This window comes from Lithobates pipiens, unplaced genomic scaffold, assembly GCF_037356315.1.
Source record: "Lithobates pipiens isolate NorthernLeopardFrog02 unplaced genomic scaffold, aLitPip1_a1.2 Scaffold_19, whole genome shotgun sequence".
Taxonomy (NCBI): Eukaryota; Metazoa; Chordata; class Amphibia; order Anura; family Ranidae; genus Lithobates; species Lithobates pipiens.
The window spans coordinates 527,622,500-527,645,011 of NW_027507764.1; the positions used below are offsets into that span (position 1 = coordinate 527,622,500).

At 47.3% G+C, this 22,512-nt stretch overlaps 1 protein-coding gene across 6 annotated transcripts in view; it reads right to left on the bottom strand.

Annotated features, from left to right (window-relative positions):
- The window catches only part of SLC43A3 (solute carrier family 43 member 3), a 757,299-nt gene that overhangs the window by 529,469 nt on the left and 205,318 nt on the right, over window positions 1-22,512 (bottom strand). For all 6 annotated transcript variants that reach the window (XM_077493191.1, XM_077493188.1, XM_077493193.1 and 3 more), the window contains one exon: window positions 962-1,008. In XM_077493191.1, the coding sequence (XP_077349317.1) occupies window positions 962-1,008 (47 nt within the window). The remainder of the gene's footprint in view (window positions 1-961; window positions 1,009-22,512) is intronic.

Consider the following 22,512-nt stretch of genomic DNA (forward strand, 5'->3'; position numbering starts at 1 on the left):
GGCCCATGCATTAGGACAAACTTATTAATTGTATTACTTTTTTGGGCTTAGATCATTCCTATGAATATTAACTGAAAGGCCAGAAGATGTATGACACATAAAGGGGCAAACATGTAATGTCACCCAAAATGATTTACTTTTAGTTGATGTATGCAGAATTTCAAAAAACACAGTCACTTCCAGCACTAATAGGTCTTCCGAGGTGTTGAGTAACAGGTGTCAGATAAAATGATGGTGTGAAAGGTATATATGGTATCCTAAAACTAGGTGGATGCTGCCTTCCTCAGATGGGGTAATCCAAAAGGAACTACAAGAAAAACAGAAATGGAAGGTTCCCACACCTAGTGCATTACAGGAGAGAATTTAATAAGAAGACATTTTGTATAAAAGTGGGTACTCACAAAATGTCACTGACAAAAGGCCATAAACACAGTGCATGGACATGCACAGAACACGGGTACAGCTAACGTGTTTCGGGGTGCACCCCCTTCCTCAGAGCCTAGCAGGATTTTTTTTTTTAAGTTCTGTTGTAAGGATATAGACCTTTAAAAGCTCCTCTGACTACCTCAGAGGATGCTATTGATTCTCATATGTGAATGTGAACAGTAAATTATACCATAAGAGAAGTCAAAATCGTATTGGAGCTGCAAAGGTAATAAAAATATTCCCACATAGACTGTCACATCACTCTCCATCCAAAAATCAGAAGTTAAATAAACAATGTTTGATATTTTACTGGACAAATATTATAACTGAAAGTCCTTGTTAAAAGGCATGGCCCCTTAAAAGGGTCTGCTGTCCTTGACAGTATGAACTAAGTACCATCTCTAAAGTTGGACAAATGCTATGCAAATTTTGGACAATTCATTTCCAGTTTTTTTTTTATCTAACATTGTATGGCCAGCTTAAAATAGATTTGTTTTGAAAATGTTGGTATGACACGGACAAGACATAGACTTACCTGCTGTAGACAAAGCGATAAAAAGGGTGGCTAATGTATAAAATAATCTGGGAAAACAAGAAATATTTGTCAGCTTCATAACCCAGAAAACTTACTAACCCTAAATATTACTTCTTACACAACCTTTGTACTTCAACTTACTTTGTTGAGCAGTGTACAGAGCTATGCTGATTAACAAAATTAAGTAAATAATATAGCCAATTCAATTTACTTGGAATTTGATGAGTTAAAGTCAACCTCTCTTTTTCTAAAATGTATACTTCACATTAATTAGAAGTGGACATGCCAGCATTACTAAGTTACATAATTATGTAAGTTACATAACGATCTAACTTACATATTTATGTAATTATGTTAAATAAAGGATCCCATTGCAAAAGGTAAGATCATATGGTCTCTAGCTAATATGAGTATTGGTTGCGATTTTATATAATTATACATTTGCCCTAACTGTGCTATCACCCAAAAAAAAAACATGAAGTATAATTATATGAAAAATCTCTTTGTTCTTATAAACATAAACATCACCCGTAGGGATATGCTAGACCAGGCATCTGATGATATCTCAATAGTATCCCAGATTATGTTGTGTAAAATGAACTACTTAAGATGCATTACTGACAATGTCCAGCAGGGTTAACATAAAACTCAGTCACACTGAGCAGTTAGCCAGAGTATGCTGTTAATGGGAAATCCATGATTTTAACAGGATCAGACTGGTCTGGCAATGTATGGGCCCTTTAAAGTTCTACATCCTCTCCGGAAGTCGGCAGGAGCGGACGTGTTGTGCATGGGCTCCGACACAACCACCGCCTAATCCACCGCCATTGGAGCGATCCGTGCGGGGAGAGAGCCATTAGGCCGTGTACACACGCGGGGACTGTTTGCTCAACTTTGTCCGTCAAACAGTTTCAGCGGACAGTCCGCTCAAAATTAGCATGGACGGACTTGCCCACACACGACGAACGAACAGTCCGCTGAAACCGTGCGCGATGACGTGAACGGCACGTACGACGGGACTAGAAAACGACGTCCTATACACTGCAATGCAAACTTCGGCGTGTAAATTCTTTCTGAGCATGCGCGGAACTTAGTTTGACGAACAAGCCTACACACGAGGGGACTGTTCGCTGAAACAAGGTTTCAGCGGACAGTTTTTCGGAATTTCCGAAAAACTTTGTTCAGCAGACTGTCCGCTGAAACTGTCCGCTGAAAGCCCACACACGAGCGGACTGTCCGCCGAAACACTGTTCAGCGGACAAAGTTGAGCGAACAGTCCCCGCGTGTGTACGCGGCCTTAGACTCTCCCCGGTGGATACCTGACCCTTCCTGCTCCATCCCGGGGGGTTTCCTGCCTTTTTCGCCGGCCGCTCGAGTCCTGTTCAGGCTCGCGGCCAGCCTCCTGCTATGGGAGTCCTGCCTCCATCTTGGGGTCTACTGCTTCCCCGGACCTCCGCGCTGCCCCCTTTGCTCTGCGGGACAGCTGACGCCTCCGTACAGCCGACCGGGAAGAGGCCAACCTCCGCAGGAGATCCGGAGCATTTACAGATAGACCGGACCGCACTGAGGCCTACTGTGGAGCCCCGCACACCCACGGCCGGCCACCATCTTCAGGCCTCAGGCCTGTGAGGCCTACCCTATCAACGGAGGTGCTGGAAGTCCCTGAAGAGGCGGATCACTCACAACACGGCACCCCAACTGTAGTGAAGCCTGTCAGAAGGCCCTGGAGGATTCCGGACCGTTTTTCCCTGCTGATCTCAACCCCCTGCCCGGATACATCGGTCTCCAGCACAGTGCTCCTGCCTCCTAACCAGGTACTCTTCTGCTACCACCCCCCTCTGTCTCCCCTGTGCCCCTGGCCTCCCCCAATGTTCACCTGGGCTGATTGCTCTGCCCCCATCCCTCCCTATACTGCCCGTGCCTCCCCTACCCCCCACCCACCACTGTGCCAGCCAGGCCAGGCCTACTAACTATCAGAAAATGTGAGAGTCCCCCTACCATGACAACCATGTGATTCTGGGGCTATGTTCTCACCCCCGCCTTCCCAAGACTCTGGTTAAACCTTCTGCAGCTTTACTACCTCTGGGAGTCACATCCTCACCCATTCAGCCCAGCCGTGCACCCCATGGGGAAAATAGGAGACCAAAGAAAGTCCTACACTTCCGCACTTCTCCCCCAATCTTCATCCACCATGGACCGCTATCTACACAAACCTGTCCCCTACTCCCAAACTGAGGGAGACCCTGCACCGGACCCTCACACTCGCCACGAACAAGATTTGGGCACTCCGTATGCCCTCTCGCCCACCCTAGACCAGGGATCACCCGCCTTGTTGCCAGCAGATGTCCTAGACGCTAAACTCCAATCCTTGCTCAAAGCTATCACTCACTCCATAACTCAAGAAGTTGGGAAACTTGCCAAGGAGCTGAGAGGGGAGATCGATCAATTAGGCGGTCGAACAGACACCCTGGAGACTAAATTTGATGAACTGGTTCAGTATGTCCAAGTTTTGGAGGAAGACAATGCCGCCGTTAAGCACTCTGTTTCCCAACTCCAAACACAACAAGAGGACCTCGAAAACCGTGAACGCAGACAAAACTTACGAATCAGAGGCATCCCTGAAGCGGTAGAAGACAGATCTCCGCTCCTATCTTTTGAGCTTGTTTAATGTGGTGGCCTCTCAGATCCCAGATATTGATTGGCGCTTAGACAGGGCACACAGATCTCTGGCGCCCAAACCCCCAGCGGGAGCTAACCCAAGGGACGCGGTGGTTCGGTTCCACTACTTTGATAGCAAGGAAGCTCTTACACTCGCTACTCGTAACCGACCCAGGCTGGACTTTAAAGGAGCCAAGATCCAAATATTTAATGATCTCTCGCCCATTACTCTAGCAAGACGAAGGAGCCTCCGTCCACTGACGCTCCATCTCCAAACCCACAAGATTCTGTACAGGTGGGGTTTCCCCTTTCGCCTCTGTGACCCGAGAAGGCAAGCAATTTTCTCTTTGAGATCTACATGAAAGCGATGCCTTCCTGCGCAGCCTTGGCCTGCCTCCTCTTCCAGATGAGGAACCCACACCGCTTCCCTCTACTCCTAGGCTGTCTGCACAATCCAGCCTGGATTTGGACCCCAGTTTGACCAAAGCCTTCTAGTTCCAACCTCACCCCTCAAAGAAGACAGTCCTTCAGACCCCCGATTTGAGGGGAACCACATCGGAACACCGCTGAGTTTACCTACCCCCTCTGTTGGGGCTTTGTTGGACCTTCCATGGCGCAGGTTTTGGCCGTAATACCATGTTAGAGTCCCCCTACCTATTCCCCGACACCCACAGGGTGCACCACTCATTGTTCACTGTTTACAGTTCTATTTTGCTTATTGACTGTTATTTTATCTTCCTGAACAGCTGCTCGGTTCTTTTCATAGGCTGGCTGAACTAGATTTTTTGGCTATGGAAGGCGGGGTGCGGCCTCTTTGCTCCCCTCCCCCATACTAGGTGGTCTTCATGACCCCCGCTCTGGCCCTAGGCTCAGACCTGGGCTTCCTGGAGGTTATTTTTCTCCAGGTTTCTCTTCGGATGTCATCTACATTTTTTTTTTTGTTGTCCATGCAGTCCCTCCATGGACTGCTCTTTTTGCCTTTTTGTTTTTTACCTACAGCTCTTCTTAAATGCTTCACATATTCCTGTGACTCTACTCAACTTTACATTTTGTCTTTTATGGAAGTTTATTTTGTTATGGCCTCGGTCTCCTTTATTTTTTTGGTGACCAATTACCCGCTATTTTTTGATAATTGTCGCTGTCTATATTGCCATTATACTAATGATTTCCAGAGTGTCAGGTTTTCTTTTTTTTCTTATTTTGTTTTTTTCTTCTTGCTTCTTATCCGCTACAAGGGATCCTATACCCACTGAATGTTCTGTAATTCCTCATATGCTCTGAAATTTTTTACGAGTAATGTGAAAGGTTTAAACTCTGTTCGGAGGAGGTGGTTGGCTCTGAAAGAATTTAAAGCTTCTAAGGCTGACGTGATACTGATCCAGAAGACGCACTTCCTTCCTGGGGGCTCCCTTAAATTCGCCAGCAAAACTTTTCCGACCCCTTTTTTGGCTTCGGATCCGTCTGGTAAGGCAGGTGTGGTGGTCCTGATCAGTCGCTCCTGTCCGTTGCAAGTTAAGTCTTCATACCTGGACCCCCAGGGCAGATTTATTATTCTGGATTGTACATTTCAGTCTCAATCTCTCACGATCCTTAACATATACGCTCCCAATTCTGGTCAGGTTCGCTTCCTTACTGCTGTTTTTGACATGTTAGATAAGTTTGCACATCCTTTTATAGTGATTGGTGGAGATTTTAATATGATCATGTCCCCCGGTAAAGATAAGCATGTCTTGTTCCCTTCCAAAACCCCCTCCAATTCGCACTCCCTCTCCAAATCGTTCCGCAGACTTATCAGAGCCCGACGTTTCTTAGGCCGCGTACACACGGGCAGACTGTTCGCCCAACTTTGTCCGCTGAACAGTGTTTGGGCGGACAGTCCGCTCGTGTGTGGGCTTTCAGCGGACAGTTTCAGCGGACAGTTTGACGAACAAGGTTTTACGGAATTTCCGAAAAACTGTCTGCTGAAACCTTGTTTCAGCGAACAGTCCGCTCGTGTGTAGGCTTGTTCGTCAAACTAAGTTCCGCGCATGCTCAGAAAGGATTTACACGCCGAAAGTTATAATGCAGTGTATAGGACGTCGTATTTTTCGTCCCGTCGTACGTGCCGTTCACGTCATCGCGCACGGTTTCAGCAAACTGTTCGTCCCTCGTGTGTGGCCATGTCCGTCCATGCTAATTTTGAGCGGACTGTTTGCCGAAACTGTTTGACGGACAAAGTTGGGCGAACAGTCCGCGCGTGTGTACGCGGCCTTAGACATATGGAGGATTAAACACCCCACTCAAGCAGTACACCTTCTACTCACACCCTCAAACTTTTCTCTAGATTAGACCATTTCTACATCTCCACGCCCCTCTTAACATCTGCGGTTTCCTCGGAAATTAATCCTGTCCCTTGGTCGGATCACTCCACCCGTGCATTTGGAACTCTCCCTATCCTCAGCCTCCCCCAGAACCTGTCACTGGCGGCTTAATGAGACTCTTCTGCGTAACCCTGAGAATAAAGCTCGACTGTCCGAATGCCTTACTGAATATTTTAAGCTAAACGCTGGCACTGTCTCTGGGCCCTCCATCCTGAGGGAGGCACATAAAACTGTGTTCAGGGGCATTGTATCGCTACGAGCTCCCGACTTAAGAGATGCCACGCATCAGCAAGCCTCGGCTCTTCTCAGGCTTCGCAAAGCCGAGGACCGTTTGCTCTCTTCTCCCACAGTGTCCAGGCTCAGGAATGTTGTCTACTTACGCAACCACCTTAGATCACTTGATATGCAGAAAATAGATAAATCCTTCTTATGGTCCAAACAGAAATTTTACGAGTACTCTAACAAACCCCACAGGACTCCCTTAAACAGCCTGATGGTACCCCCTCTTATTGCCCTCTCACGATGTCCAAAATATTTGGCCAATTCTACCATAAATTATACAACTGCCTGCTCACTGATGACCATTACACTTTTACCCAGGAGAAATTTAATTCCTTCATGGAATCGTTACACCTTCCCAAACTCTCTCCTGATCATCTTCCATCCCTGAACTCCGCAATCTCCCCTGACGAATTGGCGAAGGCCCTGATGGTTTACCATATTCCTACTACAAAACCTTTCTCCCGATTCTGGGCCCACACTTACTCTCCCTATTCTCCTCCCTACTGAAAGGCACCATATCTGACCCCCAGTTTCTCCATGCCCACGTCTTTGTAATTCCGAAACCAGGTAAAGACCCCTCCCTCACGGATAACTACAGGCCCATTGCGCTGCTAAATTCCGACTACAAAATCTTCACCAAGATCTTGGCGAATAGGTTATCCCATTTAATACCACAGCTCATCAACAAGGACCAAGTGGGTTTTGCATTGGCTAGACATGCGGGTGATAATACCAGACGCACCGTAGATTTGATAGATTTACTAAATAAAACGAACCGCCCAGCCTTAATATTGAGCCTTGACGCTCAAAAAGCGTTCAATAGACTCAGCTGGCCATTTATGTTTGCCACGCTCTCAAACTTTGGCATTGAAGGTCCCTTTATTGATGCCCTACATGCCCTTTATTCCAGACCCTCTTCACAGGTCCAGCTATCCTCCTATCACCCTCCTGCTCTTTGAGTAATGGCACTAGACAGGGCTGTCCGTTGTCCCCCTTACTCTTTATTCTTTGTCTGGAACCTTTGGCAGCTGCTATTCGTAATCACCCTGATATCCGAGGGGTGACATTACGCCAAACAGAATAGAAATTGTCTATATGCTGATGATATTCTGCTCACCTTGACCAGGCCTCACACCTCCCTTCCCAATTTACATGCCCTACTGCAACAATTTAGCTCCCTCTCTGGATATAAGATCAACACCAACAAGACAGAAGCTTTACCTATTCTTATTCCACCCTCAGATCTCGTTATTTTGCAGCATAACTACACTTACCATTGGTGTACTGACTCCCTTAAATACCTAGGGGTTAACCTGATATCCTCCTACTCTAGTCTTTATCAAGCTAATTTCCCTCCACTCTTCCGGGACATTGACCGACAACGGGACCCTTATCCCATTTCTCTCTTGGGTCGAATCAATGTCTTGAAGATGTCTGGCATGTCAAGACTTCTATATTTGTTTGAAACCTTGCCAATCCCCGTTCCCATGTCCAAACTTAAAGACGTCCTTTCTTAATTTTATTTGGCACTATGAAGCCCATAGGATAGCTAGCTCGGTTGTGCTCGTTCCCAGAGCCGGAGGTGGATTGGGGGCCCCTGACCTCCTTAAATACTATTTTGCTACACATTTGAAACCGATCATCGTCTGGTCACACAGAATGTTTAATTCACCATTATTAAATGTAACGTTTAACCCTGACATTCCAGACAGCCTATCTTACTCTCGTATGCTCCCCTGGACGCATGCTGGAATCTTCCAACTTCATAATTTGGTATACCCAATTACTCATTTGCTTCTCTTTCGCAGACATTCAATGTAAATTTCAGGTTCCCAACGGTCTATTCTACTTCTATCTCCAAATTAGATACGATTTTAGCTCCAAAAACCCCACCCTTACCCTGAACAAACCTACCCCCCTTTGAGCTTCTATGTTCCCAAGGCCCATACCAAACCCGTCTCATCTCTGAGATTTAGAAATACCTGCAGATCACTCCCTCTCTCCCTGACACAAGTCACCTCTATATGCACAAGTGGTCCTGGATTATTAGCCGGACCATTACTACTCCCCAGTGGCAGAAAATTTGGGAGGTAGCCTCTAAATCATCTCGATGTGTAGAGCAAAGGGAGACAATCTATAAGATTCTAATGTTTTGGTATAGGACTCCGGAGATCCTACATAAATACGATCCTGGGGTCTCCCCACTATGCTGGAGATGCCGAAAGGATACTGGCTCTCTTTTTCACATTTTCTGAGAATGTTCTGTCATCCAACCTTTTTGGTCCTCTATCCATGCATACCTGCAAAACCTTTTCAACACCTACCTCCCTCTAATCCCAATCCATTTTCTGCTAGGCTTGCCATTTCCTGATCTATCCACAAATGTCCAGAAACTAATAGGTTTTATTCTATTGGCAGCGAAGCAAGCCATACCACTGAGATGGCTATCACAATCTCCGCCCACGCTCCCACAGGTATTACAAACTCTGGAACAGATTCGTAGAATGGAGCACCTTACCGCTACTATTCACGACACACTGCCTAGGTTCTCCCGAGTTTGAGACTTGTGGGACCATTCACAGCTTAACCCAGGGCTCCCTCTGGCCCCCCCCTGGCAATGCTTACCCCCTTGAACGGATTTGTGGTGGGGTATTTCCAGTGTCCCCTACCTATAGCCCTCTCAGGAATCCCTTGGTAGCCTCCCTCACCCCTCCACCCATGTGAGTTTCACCCCAAGGCTGCCTCAGTCTGGTATAGGCTCCTCGAGGAATGAGCGTATCCCAGATCCAGTGGATGGCTATGCTTCTTATGTGGGTTGTCCATATATTTGACCTACCCGCACACTGGATCCTTCCCCACCCCCCTCCTGCCGCTTCTCCCTTACTCTTTTAAACATGTTGGGTGAATTAGTACAATGGGTGCGTTTGTGACCTGATATTGCATATACATATACACACACACACACACACACACACACACACACACACACACACACATATATAGTATATACAGTATCTCACAAAAGTGAGTACACCCCTTACATCTTTGTAAAGATTTTAAAATATCTTTTCATGTGACAACACTGAAGAAATTACACTTTGCTACAATGTAAAGTAGTGAGTGTACAGCTTGTATAACAGTGTAAATTTGCGTTCCCCTCAAACTCTCTTCCATTTGCGGTGGATATAAAAAAGTGAGTCCCCTGATATGGGTGTTCACCTGCTGACAGGTTCAGCACTTCTTGCAGGCATAAAAACCAGCTCTATCCCAAAACATACCCGGTTTGCTCGGGGGCATTGAGGATTTTTTTTACAATTCGATCGCAAACCGATGGAGATTTTATTATATATATATATATATATATATATATATATATATATATATATATACTGGATTTTTTAGGAACACACATTTCAGAACCTTATCCATTCCCAGAACATTCCACTATTTTCTAAATGGGAATTCTACGTCTCTGTGTTTGGCATGAAAATAATTTAGAAATCCCCATTCATGTTTAGCCTCAACTGTATCTACCAGAAATGAATCTTGAGAAGTCTGACCGACCTCTTCTATGATTGTATCGAAATCTTGGCCTAAATAGCCCTTTTGCACAAAGCATTTTTTTAAAACTCCTGCTTGCAACCTGTAATTATGATCAGAAGAACAGTTTCTTCTTACACGTGAGAATTGTCCCGGGGATATTTTTAAACCACAGTGGATTATGTTCACAGTGTATGGGTAAATAGTTGTTCAGTGGGTTTAAAGTACACTTTGTGGTCAAAAGTCTATTCTGTACCATCACTGTGACATCTAAGTAATTAACCTGATCTCTACTCCAATAATAATCTAATTTAAAGTGGAAGTAAACCCACTTTTTTAACTTTTACCTACAGGAAAGCCTATAATAAGGCTTACCTGTAGGTAAAAAAAATATCTCCTAAACCTGTACGGTTTAGGAGATATTCCCCTCGGTATGCGCCGCTGACTGCAGCGGCGCATGCGCACAAGGGGGTTCTCTCCGCGAAAATCCGGCAGCGCTCGTCCGGCCGGATTTAAATCTCCCGCGCGCATGCGCGGGAGTGACGATATCGCGGCTCCGGCCACTCACAGCGCCGGAGCCGCGATACCCGGAAGAGACGCCGAGGGAGCATGTCGGCTTCCTCGGCGTGGATCGGGCGAGATGTCGGGGCCTCGTTCTAAGGTAAGTATTTCATAATGAGCTAGTATGCGGTGCATACTAGCTCATTATGCCTTTTGCTTTGCAGGTTTAAAAAAAAAAAAAAAAAAAAATGCGGGTTTACTACCGCTTTAATATTATTGATATTCTTGTTGAGATTAATTAGTAAATGATTTTAAAGATGTTTCAGAACCCATCCAAATAAAAAACAGGTAATCTATGAAGCGTCTGTAAAAAATAATTAATCTCTCTTGCTCCTATAGATGTACCTGTGTTCCCACTCACTCATAAAGAGATTGGCAAGGCTTGGCACATATTTGGCACCCATTGCTACGCCTCTCTTTTGAGTGAAAAAAATTACCATTGTACCAAAATAATTATGCAACAAACAAAAATCTAAAACCATCACTAAAAATTCTGCATGCAAGGTGCATCCACTAAACAATGGGTAGAATTAGAAGAACAGTTAGCAGAAACACCCCTAGCAACAGCACCATGGCTACCCACCAATCACATCCCGAACACAGCCTCCAAACATATTCTTAAGCCGCGTACACACGGGCGGACTGTATGGCCAACTTAGTCCGTCAGACAATCCGACGGACAGTCCGTCCTACTTTCGAATGAACGGACTTGACCACACACGGATGCAAAACAGTCCGTCGAAAGCTTGCGCGATGACGTGTACAGCACGTACGACGGGACTAGAAATAGGAAGTCCAATACACAGCAATGCAACCTTTCGCCGTGTAAATCCTTTCTGAGCATGCGCCATACTTAGTCCGTCAAACTAGCCTACTCATGAGCGGATTGTCCGCTGAAACCAAAGTCTGACGGACAATATTACGGAAATCCCGAAATACTTAGTCCGCCAGACTGCACGCTGAAAAAGTCTGCTGAAGCCCACACACGAGCGGACTGTCCGCTGAAATGTGTTTCGACGGACTAAGTTGGCCAGACAGTCCGTCCGTGTGTACGCGGCTTTATAGGCCCCACTTTGTGTTGCTTCCACAAAGCATGCTCTAACTCGCAACAATACTGGGCCCCATGACCCCAATCCGAGTCAATCCCGATTTTCCTCCCGGAATGTCCCCAAACTTTCTTGCTTCTGTGTGGCCACACAAACATATAAGAGTAAAGCACTTTTTTCAAGCAAACTCTTTCACATCACGAGAAAGGCTAGCATCACAAATGAAGGATCAGAAATTCCCTCTATGGACATATCTGCAAATACAGCATTTTCTTTCAGACCCCAAACACAGGCCACATTGGTCCAGATCCCTTACTCCATTTGAAGCACTATGCTCGGAGTCTGCACCACAACGACACCTAATTTCTTACATATATCAGCTCCTTTTTATTAAGCATCCAAGGAAACACAAAAACTGCCACTATTGGGAGAAAGAAATCGCGATTACCATTACAGATGACCAAAGGGAACAAATATTTGAATATACTCCCAAGGGCTCAAACGTATCCACACAAGAAAATGGACAAAGTTCTCAACTGCTGGTACAGAGTTCCAACCCTCATTAACAAATATTCACCAACCACCTCAAACTTGTGCTGGCGATGTAAATCCAAACCTGGCTCCCACGTCCACATATGGTGGTCCTGTTCCATACTTCAAAAGTTCTGGCAGGAGGTTCACAACATAACGTCAAAAACAACATCATACCCTTTGGAATTCACCCACGCACAACTATTATTACATCACACCACATTATCTAGACGGATATATTTTAGGTCCTTAACAATGCACTTGTTGAATGCAGCGAAACTGTGCATCCCTGTTCTTTAGGGCACCTCCAGGTCGCCAACAATCAAGGGATGGTTCATGAGGATCAATAGAACTGCTGACATGGAAAAACTTATAGCCATCTCACAGGAAAACATTACTAAACACAATTCACGTTGGGCCTGCTGGTCCCACTTCAAAACTACCCCAGACTACGCACGCACCATGCAATTAAATACTAACTAAACAGGCGCGATTCCTCACCCCCTTGACTTTACGCATAAAAAACCCATAGGGGGATGGGGGGAACGGGTCGAAGTCCGGGGCTAGATTGGCGGCTATTGCCCCCCCTGACCCGTCCGGTTCCTCCCTCTCCCCCCCCCATCTGCTCCCACCTTCTAAATCACACGAACACCCCTTCTACAAATCTAATTCTTAAATGCGAAAAATTTCTTCCCTTACCCCACCCCCCCTTCACCCAGCCCCCCCCTACTCATCCAACAGATATAACCAAATAAGCCAGCTGGACTGGTTACCTAAATGCTTCTACAAAACATGAGACATGTGAGACACACAAAACTCTGGACCGAATCCCCGACGGATGTCTATCCATCCTACCTTACCACAAACACTCAAAAGACCTATGTGACACATTCCTCTGAATCAGAATCTAAATCGAGACTCCGACAGCCTACAAACACATACATATAGTCACAGAATGCGAAAGATTCTACCACACTGTTCACTCAACTATCGCCTCTGGTCGTACAGGACAACTCTCTCATGTAAACACGATCACATGTTATATGATCTTTACAGCTGATATTGTTACGGTTACTCTGGAACCTGTATAACATGTATGCATTCTTAATACAATATCATTTTGCATATACCGTTGTATCTTGACAACCTGTAAAACTATCTACTTATCTTCAATAAAAACTTTAATGGAAAAAAAATAAAAAATTCTGCATGCAAGGGATATCACTCCTTTGACAAAAAGCCCAATTAATTGCTAGAAGGGCATCCTCGTAATAGATCAGTGTAAAGTGATGATACATCAGCTGTTACTAAAAAAACATCTGGATGGTCTGGTATTACAATATTAAAAGTTGCAAGAAATTCTGTGTGTCTTACAAATATGCCTTGGTATTCAAAGCAAAGAAAGGAAAAGGGAGCACGGCTGCCCTATTGTAGTACTGTTTATTTAGATAAATGGCAAAAATCCATAGATTGCACTCACATTTCTTGGTACAAATGAAGGCTTTTAGTACATAAGTACTGCTCTCCCAGATGGCCACTGCAGGGGGTGACAGGTGGACAGGGGACTTCCAACCTCCACAAAGCCAAATGGTTGCTCACAAACTGCCCAGCTTGACCTCCGGCATGTACTGCAGACCGTGCATGTACCCAGGCCAGCTGGCGTCACGCTGCAGTGATGGACTGATGGAAAGCCGATGGGAAAAAGACCTATACGTCAGCCCACATGGTTGATATGACATGTTTTGGATGCATGGCCTCCTTTATCAAGCCACACCTATACCTCGCATGTGCAGCTATATATAAGCAGTTAAGTCACCTCCTAAACAATCCCACCTTAAAGGGGCTATACTAAAGGAGGGAAAACCCACATATAATTAATAGGCCATAAACCCCTCACATTTTTGTAAATATTTTATTCTATCTTTTCATGGGACAACACTGAAGAAATTACACTTTGCTACAATGTAAAGTAGTGAGTGTACTTTGTATAACAGTGTAAATTTGCCATCCCCTTAAAATAACTTAACACACAGCCATTAATGCCTAAACCGCTGACAACAAAAGTGAGTACACTCCTAAGAGAAAATGTCCACATTGTGCCCAACTAGCCTTTCTTCCCTCTCCGGTGTCATGTGACTCATTAGTGTTACAAGGTCTCAGGTGTGAATCGGGAGCAGATGTGTTAAATTTGACAGTGATCCCTCCATCCCGTACTGCAGCTGTGAAGTGTCCTGTGGCAGGGATGTTAGCTACACCTGTCACAGTCTGGGCTGAGAATAAGTATCCTGTCTTGCAGAGTACACAGTACAGCCCTTCTCTAGTCTACACTAATGGGAGAATGATCATCTCAGCCTCTTCCCGGCCCTTTCTCCCTGTTCCCACCCACACTCGATGCAGCTCGTGTGCTGTGTGAAGGGGATATGCGGACGGGAAACTTTAAAGTCAGCAGCCACAATGTCCCATCCTAAACATGAAGACACTGACTGAGCCAGTGAGCCTCCTGCTTGGACTGTGCATTGTGCAAGTGAGTGAGCTGTGACCAGACTCTCCCCTCCTCCCTCTTTTCCTTCTTAATCTGACTCTCCCTCAGCCTTAACATTTAACCTCTTGCCTGCCAGGCACTTTCACCCCCTTCCTGCCCAGGACAATTTAGTTTTCAGTGCTCCCACATTAAGCCTAGGTTCACATTGGAGCGATTTGGCATGCAATTTGATATGTCAAATCGCATGCCAAGTCAGTGGCAATTACCAGCTATGGCATCATCCGAATCGGTGCAACATAGGGTTGCCACCTGTACGGGTTTCACCCGGGCAGTCCGGTTTTTTAATGATGTGTACGGGTTTTCATCTGCTCCAGACCCGTACACATCATTCAGACTGGACTGCCCGAGAGTGATCAGACTGCTCTGTGGATGATGTGTCTCCCCTCCCCCGCCGTCTCACTAATGACAGTGTCAGTCCACCCCACACTAATGCTGAGTGCAGGGGGGATCCAAAGCACTTCAGTGAGCCCACACTGCCTGCCGATGATTGCGTGCAGGAGGGAGCCGGTGGGCGGGCCCAGACAAGGAGTGACAGCTGAAGAATCGAAAAGCAGGGAGGAGGATGTGCCCAAATCTACTGCCAGCTTCCTTTCTATGGCAGCAACACACCCTTTCTCCTGGGCACAGGCTCCTCTAAGGCTGGATCGGGCTTTAACAGAGGTTCTCTACAGGTGGGCGGAGCAAGCGACCCTACACAGACTGCAGCCTGATCACTGCTTCCTCCTGCCCAGCAGATATCCAGGCTCACCCTGGGGGGGGCAGACTGAAGAGAACAGAGGATGGAGGTATATTCTCCTCCCGTGAGTCACAACCTGTTTTGCCTTCCAAACTGTGTGATCCTGTGCTGTAATCCTGTTCTGCATCTTGCAGTGCAGCTTTACTGAACGAGAAAGTAAAGATCTTGGCCATGTCAGGAATATATTGGGACTTTTCAGGCTCCACATAGATGTATTCCACACACACACACACACACACACACACACACACACACACACACACACACACACACACACACACACACACACACACACACACACTATGTCTTATTTAAAATGATTCTTTTTGATAATGTGGAATACTTCTGTGTAGAACCTGAAAAGTCCCAGTATATTCCTGACATTGTCCTGAGCATAATCAGCAAGAGACATACAGAATACTATACAGCCCATCTCCAGGAAAGGGAGAAATTACTACTTTTACTTCTATGTTTCCATGTTCCAGCTGCACTGCTCTCCTCCTCCTCCCTAAACCTCAGCATCACTGCACACCATACAGGAACATTAACCCTGTATGGTACAATGAGGATGATGGAGTGTCTGTCAGCCTGTCACAACTTTCACTGAAGCAGCGGGGGATCAATTACAGAGATTGAGGGAACCAGAAAAAGTCAACTTGTTCCAATTGACTGTATTTATTATGGCTCAGAGAAAGGAACTGGAAAATCCACCCTCAGTCCCTTTCTCTGTTTCAAAAGTGAGCTATCAGGGGTCTGTTTAGTCTCCTGATATTTCACCAAAGCCCCCCCCCCCCCCAAGACTGTTAAAAAAAAAGGTAAAAATAAATAAATTTGTTAAAAAAAAAAAAAAGCTACTGACACCGTCCACAGCTCTACTGACACCGTCCACTGCCCTACTGACACCGTCCACTGCCCTACTGACACTGTCCACTGCCCTACTGACACAGCCCACTGCTCTGCTGACACCGCCCACTGCTCTGCTGACACTGTCTACTGCTCTACTGACACTGTCTACTGCTCTACTGACACCGACCACTGCTCTACTGACACCGACCACTGCTCTACTGACACCGACCACTGTCCTACTGACACCGCCCACTGCCCTACTGACACCGCCCACTAGTGATGGACGAACTTCCGACGGGACGTTTCGCGAAAGCGAAATGCGAACGGACTCAAACGTTCGCGAAACCGAACGTTCGCCGCGGGCCCCATTGACTTCAATGGGAGGCGAACTTTGCAAACCTTCATGTCGAATTTGCGGCCACGTGGTAATTATTAGGGGGTAAAACGTAGTCCCACCATCTGGACAATGACATAATACATGTATGAGGTGAATTTGGGATCGATAACTACAAGCATTTTTATTTTATTTGGGAAATTGTTCTAACAATTCAGGACTATGGAGCTAATGAAGGCAATGGAGGAGAGGGAAGGTCAGGGACCAGGGTAGGCAAAGAAGAGGGTGCAGGAGATGATCACCAGCAGCGTGACATACCGGAATGACACATGCACCGTGATAGAGGCATCTGACAGCAGCACCGTAATACAGAGCACTGACAGCAGCACCGTGACATACAGCGCTGACAGCAGCACCGTGACATACAGCGCTGACAGCAGCACCGTGACATACAGCGCTGACAGCAGCACCGTGACATACAGCGCTGACAGCAGCACCGTGACATACAGCGCTGACAGCAGCACCGTGACATACAGCGCTGACAGCAGCACCGTGACATACAGCGCTGACAGCAGCACCGTGACATACAGCGCTGACAGCAGCACCGTGACATACAGCGCTGACAGCAGCACCGTGACATACAGCACTGACAGCAGCACCGTAAGCAGCCCCAGGAGGAAGTCAGCACAGCACAGGGATGGTGTGATCCCCTCATAATAAGAACCCCCAGGAGGAAGTCAGCACAGCACAGGGATAGTGTGATCCCTTCATAATAAGAACCCCCAGGAGGAAGTCAGCACAGCACAGGGATATCATAAGCAGCCCCAGTAGAAATATGACACCGCTCAACCTCTTCAAAGAGGAGGGTAGGGGCATATAGTACGGTGTGCTTTTTTGGGTCAAGGAAGTGAGCCAAATGAATTAAGAAGGTCTGTGTGCTTGATTAAAAAAATAGTTTATAGACATATACATGGTCTACTGGTCACATGTGTTGAATTCCTCCGAGATCCATGCCTCATTCATTTTTAGAAATGTGAGGTAGTTAACACTGTCGTGAGCTAGGCGAGTACGCTTATCGGTCACAATCCCCCCTGCTGCGCTGAACGTCCTTTCGGACAGGACACTGGATGAGGGGCAAGCCAACAGTTCGATTGCAAATTGGGCAAGCTCTGGCCAGAGGTCAAGCCTGCCCACCCAGTAGTCTAGGGGTTCATCACTCCTCAGAGCGTCCACATCGGCCGTTAACCCAATGTAGTCGGACACCTGACGGTCTAGGCGTTCCCTGATGCTGGATCCGGATGACACCTGTCGATGGGTCGGCTGAAAGAATGACCTCATATCCGAAGTCACCAACACATCTTCAAACCGGCCTCTTCTTGCAGGCGCTGTTGGATTGGTACCCGCAAATCCTTCTCTGGGAGTGGGAATTGCTCCTCTGCCAGCGCACGCAAAAGCAGAATGCAGCATTTCTCGAAGCAAGGCCTGGAAGTGCTGCATTCTGACAGCCCTCTGCGACGGCGGTAACATTTCCGCCATTTTGTGTTTGTACCGGGGGTCTAAGTACGTTGCCACCCAGTACTGGTCCTTGACCCTCATGCTTTTTATACGGGGGTCCCTATTAAAACACTGGAGCATGAAGGCCCCCATTTGCACTAAAGTGGAAGCGGTGTGGTGGCCTGGCTCCTGCTCATCATCCAGGATAATGTCGTCCTCTTCATTCTCCTCTCCCCATCCTCGCACAACAGGGATCCCAGAAAGGTTTAAAGCATGCTCTTCTTGCTCCTGCTCATCCGCCCCGGCACCATCCTCCTCTGACTCCTCATCAGACTCCTGTTGTTGACTTGTCTCAGATAGAGTAGCCCCCCCTGGGAATTCATCCAGCATTGCGACTTCCTCATCTTCCCGCTCCTGCTCCTCCACAGCCTGATCAATGACACGACGCAATGCACGCTCCAGAAAGAAGGCATAAGGTACCATGTCACTGATGGCGCCATGGCTGCGACTGACCAGTTTGGTGATCTCCTCAAATGGCCGCAGAAGTCTGCATGTGTCGCGCATGAGCAGCCACTGGCGCGGTGAAAAAAAACCCAGCTCCCCAGAACCGTTTCTTTCGCAGAGTTCATACAGGTAGACGTTAACTGCACGTTTCTGCTGGAGCAGCCTATCAAGCATATAGAAGGTTGAGTTCCATCGCGTCGGGCAATCGCAAATAAGACGTCTGACCGGCAGATGGTGTCGCCGCTGAATGTCAGCAAGGCGAGCCATGGCCGTGTAAGATCTTCTGAAATGGGCCGAGATTTTCCTTGCCTGCCGCAAGATGTCCTGGACCCCAGGGTATTTGACAAGGAATCGCTGCACGACCAAGTTTAAGACGTGTGCCATGCACGGCACGTGCGTGATTTTGCCCTGTTTCAATGCGCTAAGCAGATTGGCACCGTTGTCACACACCACTTTACCAACTGTCAAATTGAGCGGTGTTAGCCACTCATCTGCCTGTGAACGCAAAGCTGAAAGGAGTGCCGGGCCAGTGTGGCTCTTTGCTTCCAGGCACAACAGACGCAGCACGGCATGGCAACGTCTCACCTGGCATGTGGAATAGGTTCTGGGGAGCTTGGGCGGTGCAGCGGAAGAGACGCTAGCAGCGGAAAAGGAGGAGGCAGCTGAGGAGGAGAGGGAGGAGGATGGAGTAGGAGGAGGAGAAGAAGAGTCAGGCCTGCATGCAATCCGTGGCGGTAAAACCAAATCTACACGGGTGCCACGGGTTACATGCTTGACGGCCGTCAGAAGGTTCACCCAGTGGGCAGTAAAACTGATATACCTTCCCTGCCCGTGTTTGCTAGACCACGTGTCTGTGGTCAGATGTATCTTGGCACCGACACTGTGTGCCAGAGATACATTCACTTGCCGCTGAACATGGCCATATAGCTCTGGGATGCCCTTCTCTGAGAAATACTTCCTTCCTGGGACCTTCCATTGTGGTGTTCCAATGGCCACAAATTTGCGAAAGGCCTCCGAGTCCACCAGTTTATATGGCAGTAGTTGGCGGGCTATGAGTTCTGACAAGCCAGCCGCCAACCGTTGGGCAAGAGGGTTATCCGGCGTCATCATTTTTTTACGCTCAAACATTAGGCCCACGGAAGCCTGCCTTTTTGCAGAAAAATGTGAGCTTGGCGTGATGGAAGGTGGAGTGGAGGACAATTGTGAGGAGAGAGGAGAAGGAGAAGTAGAAGACGAGGCTGGACGGTGAGAGCCTGCAGTGTGGCTTTGTGTGTTCCGTTGCTCCCACTGGGCTCGGTGATGGCTGCTCATGTGCCTTCTTAAGGCGGTCGTCCCTAGGTGAGTATTGGGCTTACCGCGACTAACGCGTTGACTGCAAAGATTGCAGATGGCAACGCTATTGTCAGCAGCGGACACGTTAAAAAAAGCCCACACTGCGGAGCCATGTGCCGGTGTCCTGGGAGCGCCAGATGTGACCGTACATGGTCGATGACTCGCTCCTGATACATTTGCAGTCTGCTTTGTCCCTCCTGTGCAATGTAAGTTATTCCTGCTTCTCCTCCCTATCTGCTGGTCCATATCTCCCTCTGAACTCCCCTCCTCTTCCTCTCTTGTGGGCACCCACGTGACATCACTAGACACGTCATCATCAACGTCACCTTCCCCACCGCTATAAGTAGAGATCTCGGAGTAGGCAGCAACACCGGGGACCAACCTCCTCCTTGGGCTGATCTGGGTACTGTCGTCAGACTGCTGAGTAGCGCTTGTTGCTACCTCCTCTTCCTGATCCAATACCAAGAGTGGCTGCGCATCAGAAATGTCCTCTTGATATGGATCGGAAAATAATTCCAGTGACTCAAGCGGAAGGTATGTGGTGGTGGTGGTGGTGGTCGTGTTGTTGGTGGTAGTGTCTTTGGGGGTGCACATAGCAGAGAGTGAAGAAGAGGGTGCAGATCGAGAGGATGAGGAGGGTGCAGAAGAGTAAGGCTGAGCGAGCCACTCAACCAAGTCTGGTGCATCCTTTAAAGTAATTGAACGCACCTTCTGCAACTTCCCACTTTGGCTCAAGCCTGTTGCTCCTGCCCTACCCCTACCACCCCTGCGGAAGGGCCTGCCTCTTCCTCTGCCTGTCATTTTTTAAATGACCCTGTGACAAAACTCTTAGTCCCTATACCGATGAAGGACTGCTGCAGTATAGGGCAGCAGTCAGCAGTGGTGCACGTCAACCCTATCTATTGTGGACCGATAGCGGTCCTTACAGAACAGCAGACTGTACCGCACTCAAGCCTATGTACCGTAGCACCCTATACCAAGTTACCAGTCCTTATAAGAACTTTTGTGGACCAAGCAGGTTGTGTATTAGTGTTTAGCAGACTGTACGTCAGTCCCTATACCGCTGAAGGACTGCTGCAGTATAGGGCAGCAGTCAGCAGTGGTGCACGTCAACCCTATCTATTGTGGACCGATAGCGGTCCTTACAGAACAGCAGACTGTACCGCACTCAAGCCTATGTACCGTAGCACCCTATACCAAGTTACCAGTCCTTATAAGAACTTTTGTGGACCAAGCAGGTTGTGTATTAGTGTTTAGCAGACTGTACGTCAGTCCCTATACCGCTGAAGGACTGCTGCAGTATAGGGCAGCGGTCAGCAGTGGTGCACGTCAACCCTATCTATTGTGGACCGATAGCGGTCCTTACAGAACAGCAGACTGTACCGCACTCAAGCCTATGTACCGTAGCACCCTATACCAAGTTACCAGTCCTTATAAGAACTTTTGTGGAACAAGCAGGTTGTGTGTTAGTGATTAGCAGACTGTACGTCAGTCCCTATACCGCTGAAGGACTGCTGCAGTATAGGTGAGCGGTCAGCAGTGGTGCACGTCAACCCTATCTATTGTGGACCTATAGCGGTCCTTACAGAACAGCAGACTGTACCGCACTCAAGCCTATGTACCGTAGCACCCTATACCAAGTTACCAGTCCTTATAAGAACTTTTGTGGACCAAGCAGGTTGTGTATTAGTGTTTAGCAGACTGTACGTCAGTCCCTATACCGCTGAAGGACTGCTGCAGTATAGGGCAGCGGTCAGCAGTGGTGCACGTCAACCCTATCTATTGTGGACCGATAGCGGTCCTTACAGAACAGCAGACTGTACCGCACTCAAGCCTATGTACCGTAGCACCCTATACCAAGTTACCAGTCCTTATAAGAACTTTTGTGGAACAAGCAGGTTGTGTGTTAGTGATTAGCAGACTGTACGTCAGTCCCTATACCGCTGAAGGACTGCTGCAGTATAGGGCAGCGGTCAGCAGTGGTGCACGTCAACCCTATCTATTGTGGACCGATAGCGGTCCTTACAGAACAGCAGACTGTACCGCACTCAAGCCTATGTACCGTAGCACCCTATACCAAGTTACCAGTCCTTATAAGAACTTTTGTGGAACAAGCAGGTTGTGTGTTAGTGATTAGCAGACTGTACGTCAGTCCCTATACCGCTGAAGGACTGCTGCAGTATAGGGCAGCGGTCAGCAGTGGTGCACGTCAACCCTATCTATTGTGGACCGATAGCGGTCCTTACAGAACAGCAGACTGTACCGCACTCAAGCCTATGTACCGTAGCACCCTATACCAAGTTACCAGTCCTTATAAGAACTTTTGTGGAACAAGTGAGTTGTGAATGTTTAGCAGACTGCAGCAGAAGGGCAGCAGTCAAGTATAATATCCTTTCTATATTTGGAAGAAAGAATATTATACATGTACAAGCCTATTACTGTACCACTGATACCAGTCCTGAAAAGAACCTTTGTGGAACTAATAATAACAGCAAGTCTTTAAAATTACCCTCACTGCCTGACAACACTGCTTCCTTCCTGTCCCTATACAAATTGGCAAAAAAAGAGAACGATTAGTGGTTACTGGAACAGCTCTTTTGTGGACCTTGATAGTAACAGCTAATGATGATGATGATGATGATGATGATGAAAGACTAATCTGGCTGTCCCTGTAGCATACACCGTCCTTTCCCTTTCTCTAAACTAACAAAAGACACTCAGGCTGCTGCAAGAATCAGCAGCACAGCAAACCTATCAACACCTAACACCTATACCAGTCCTGAAA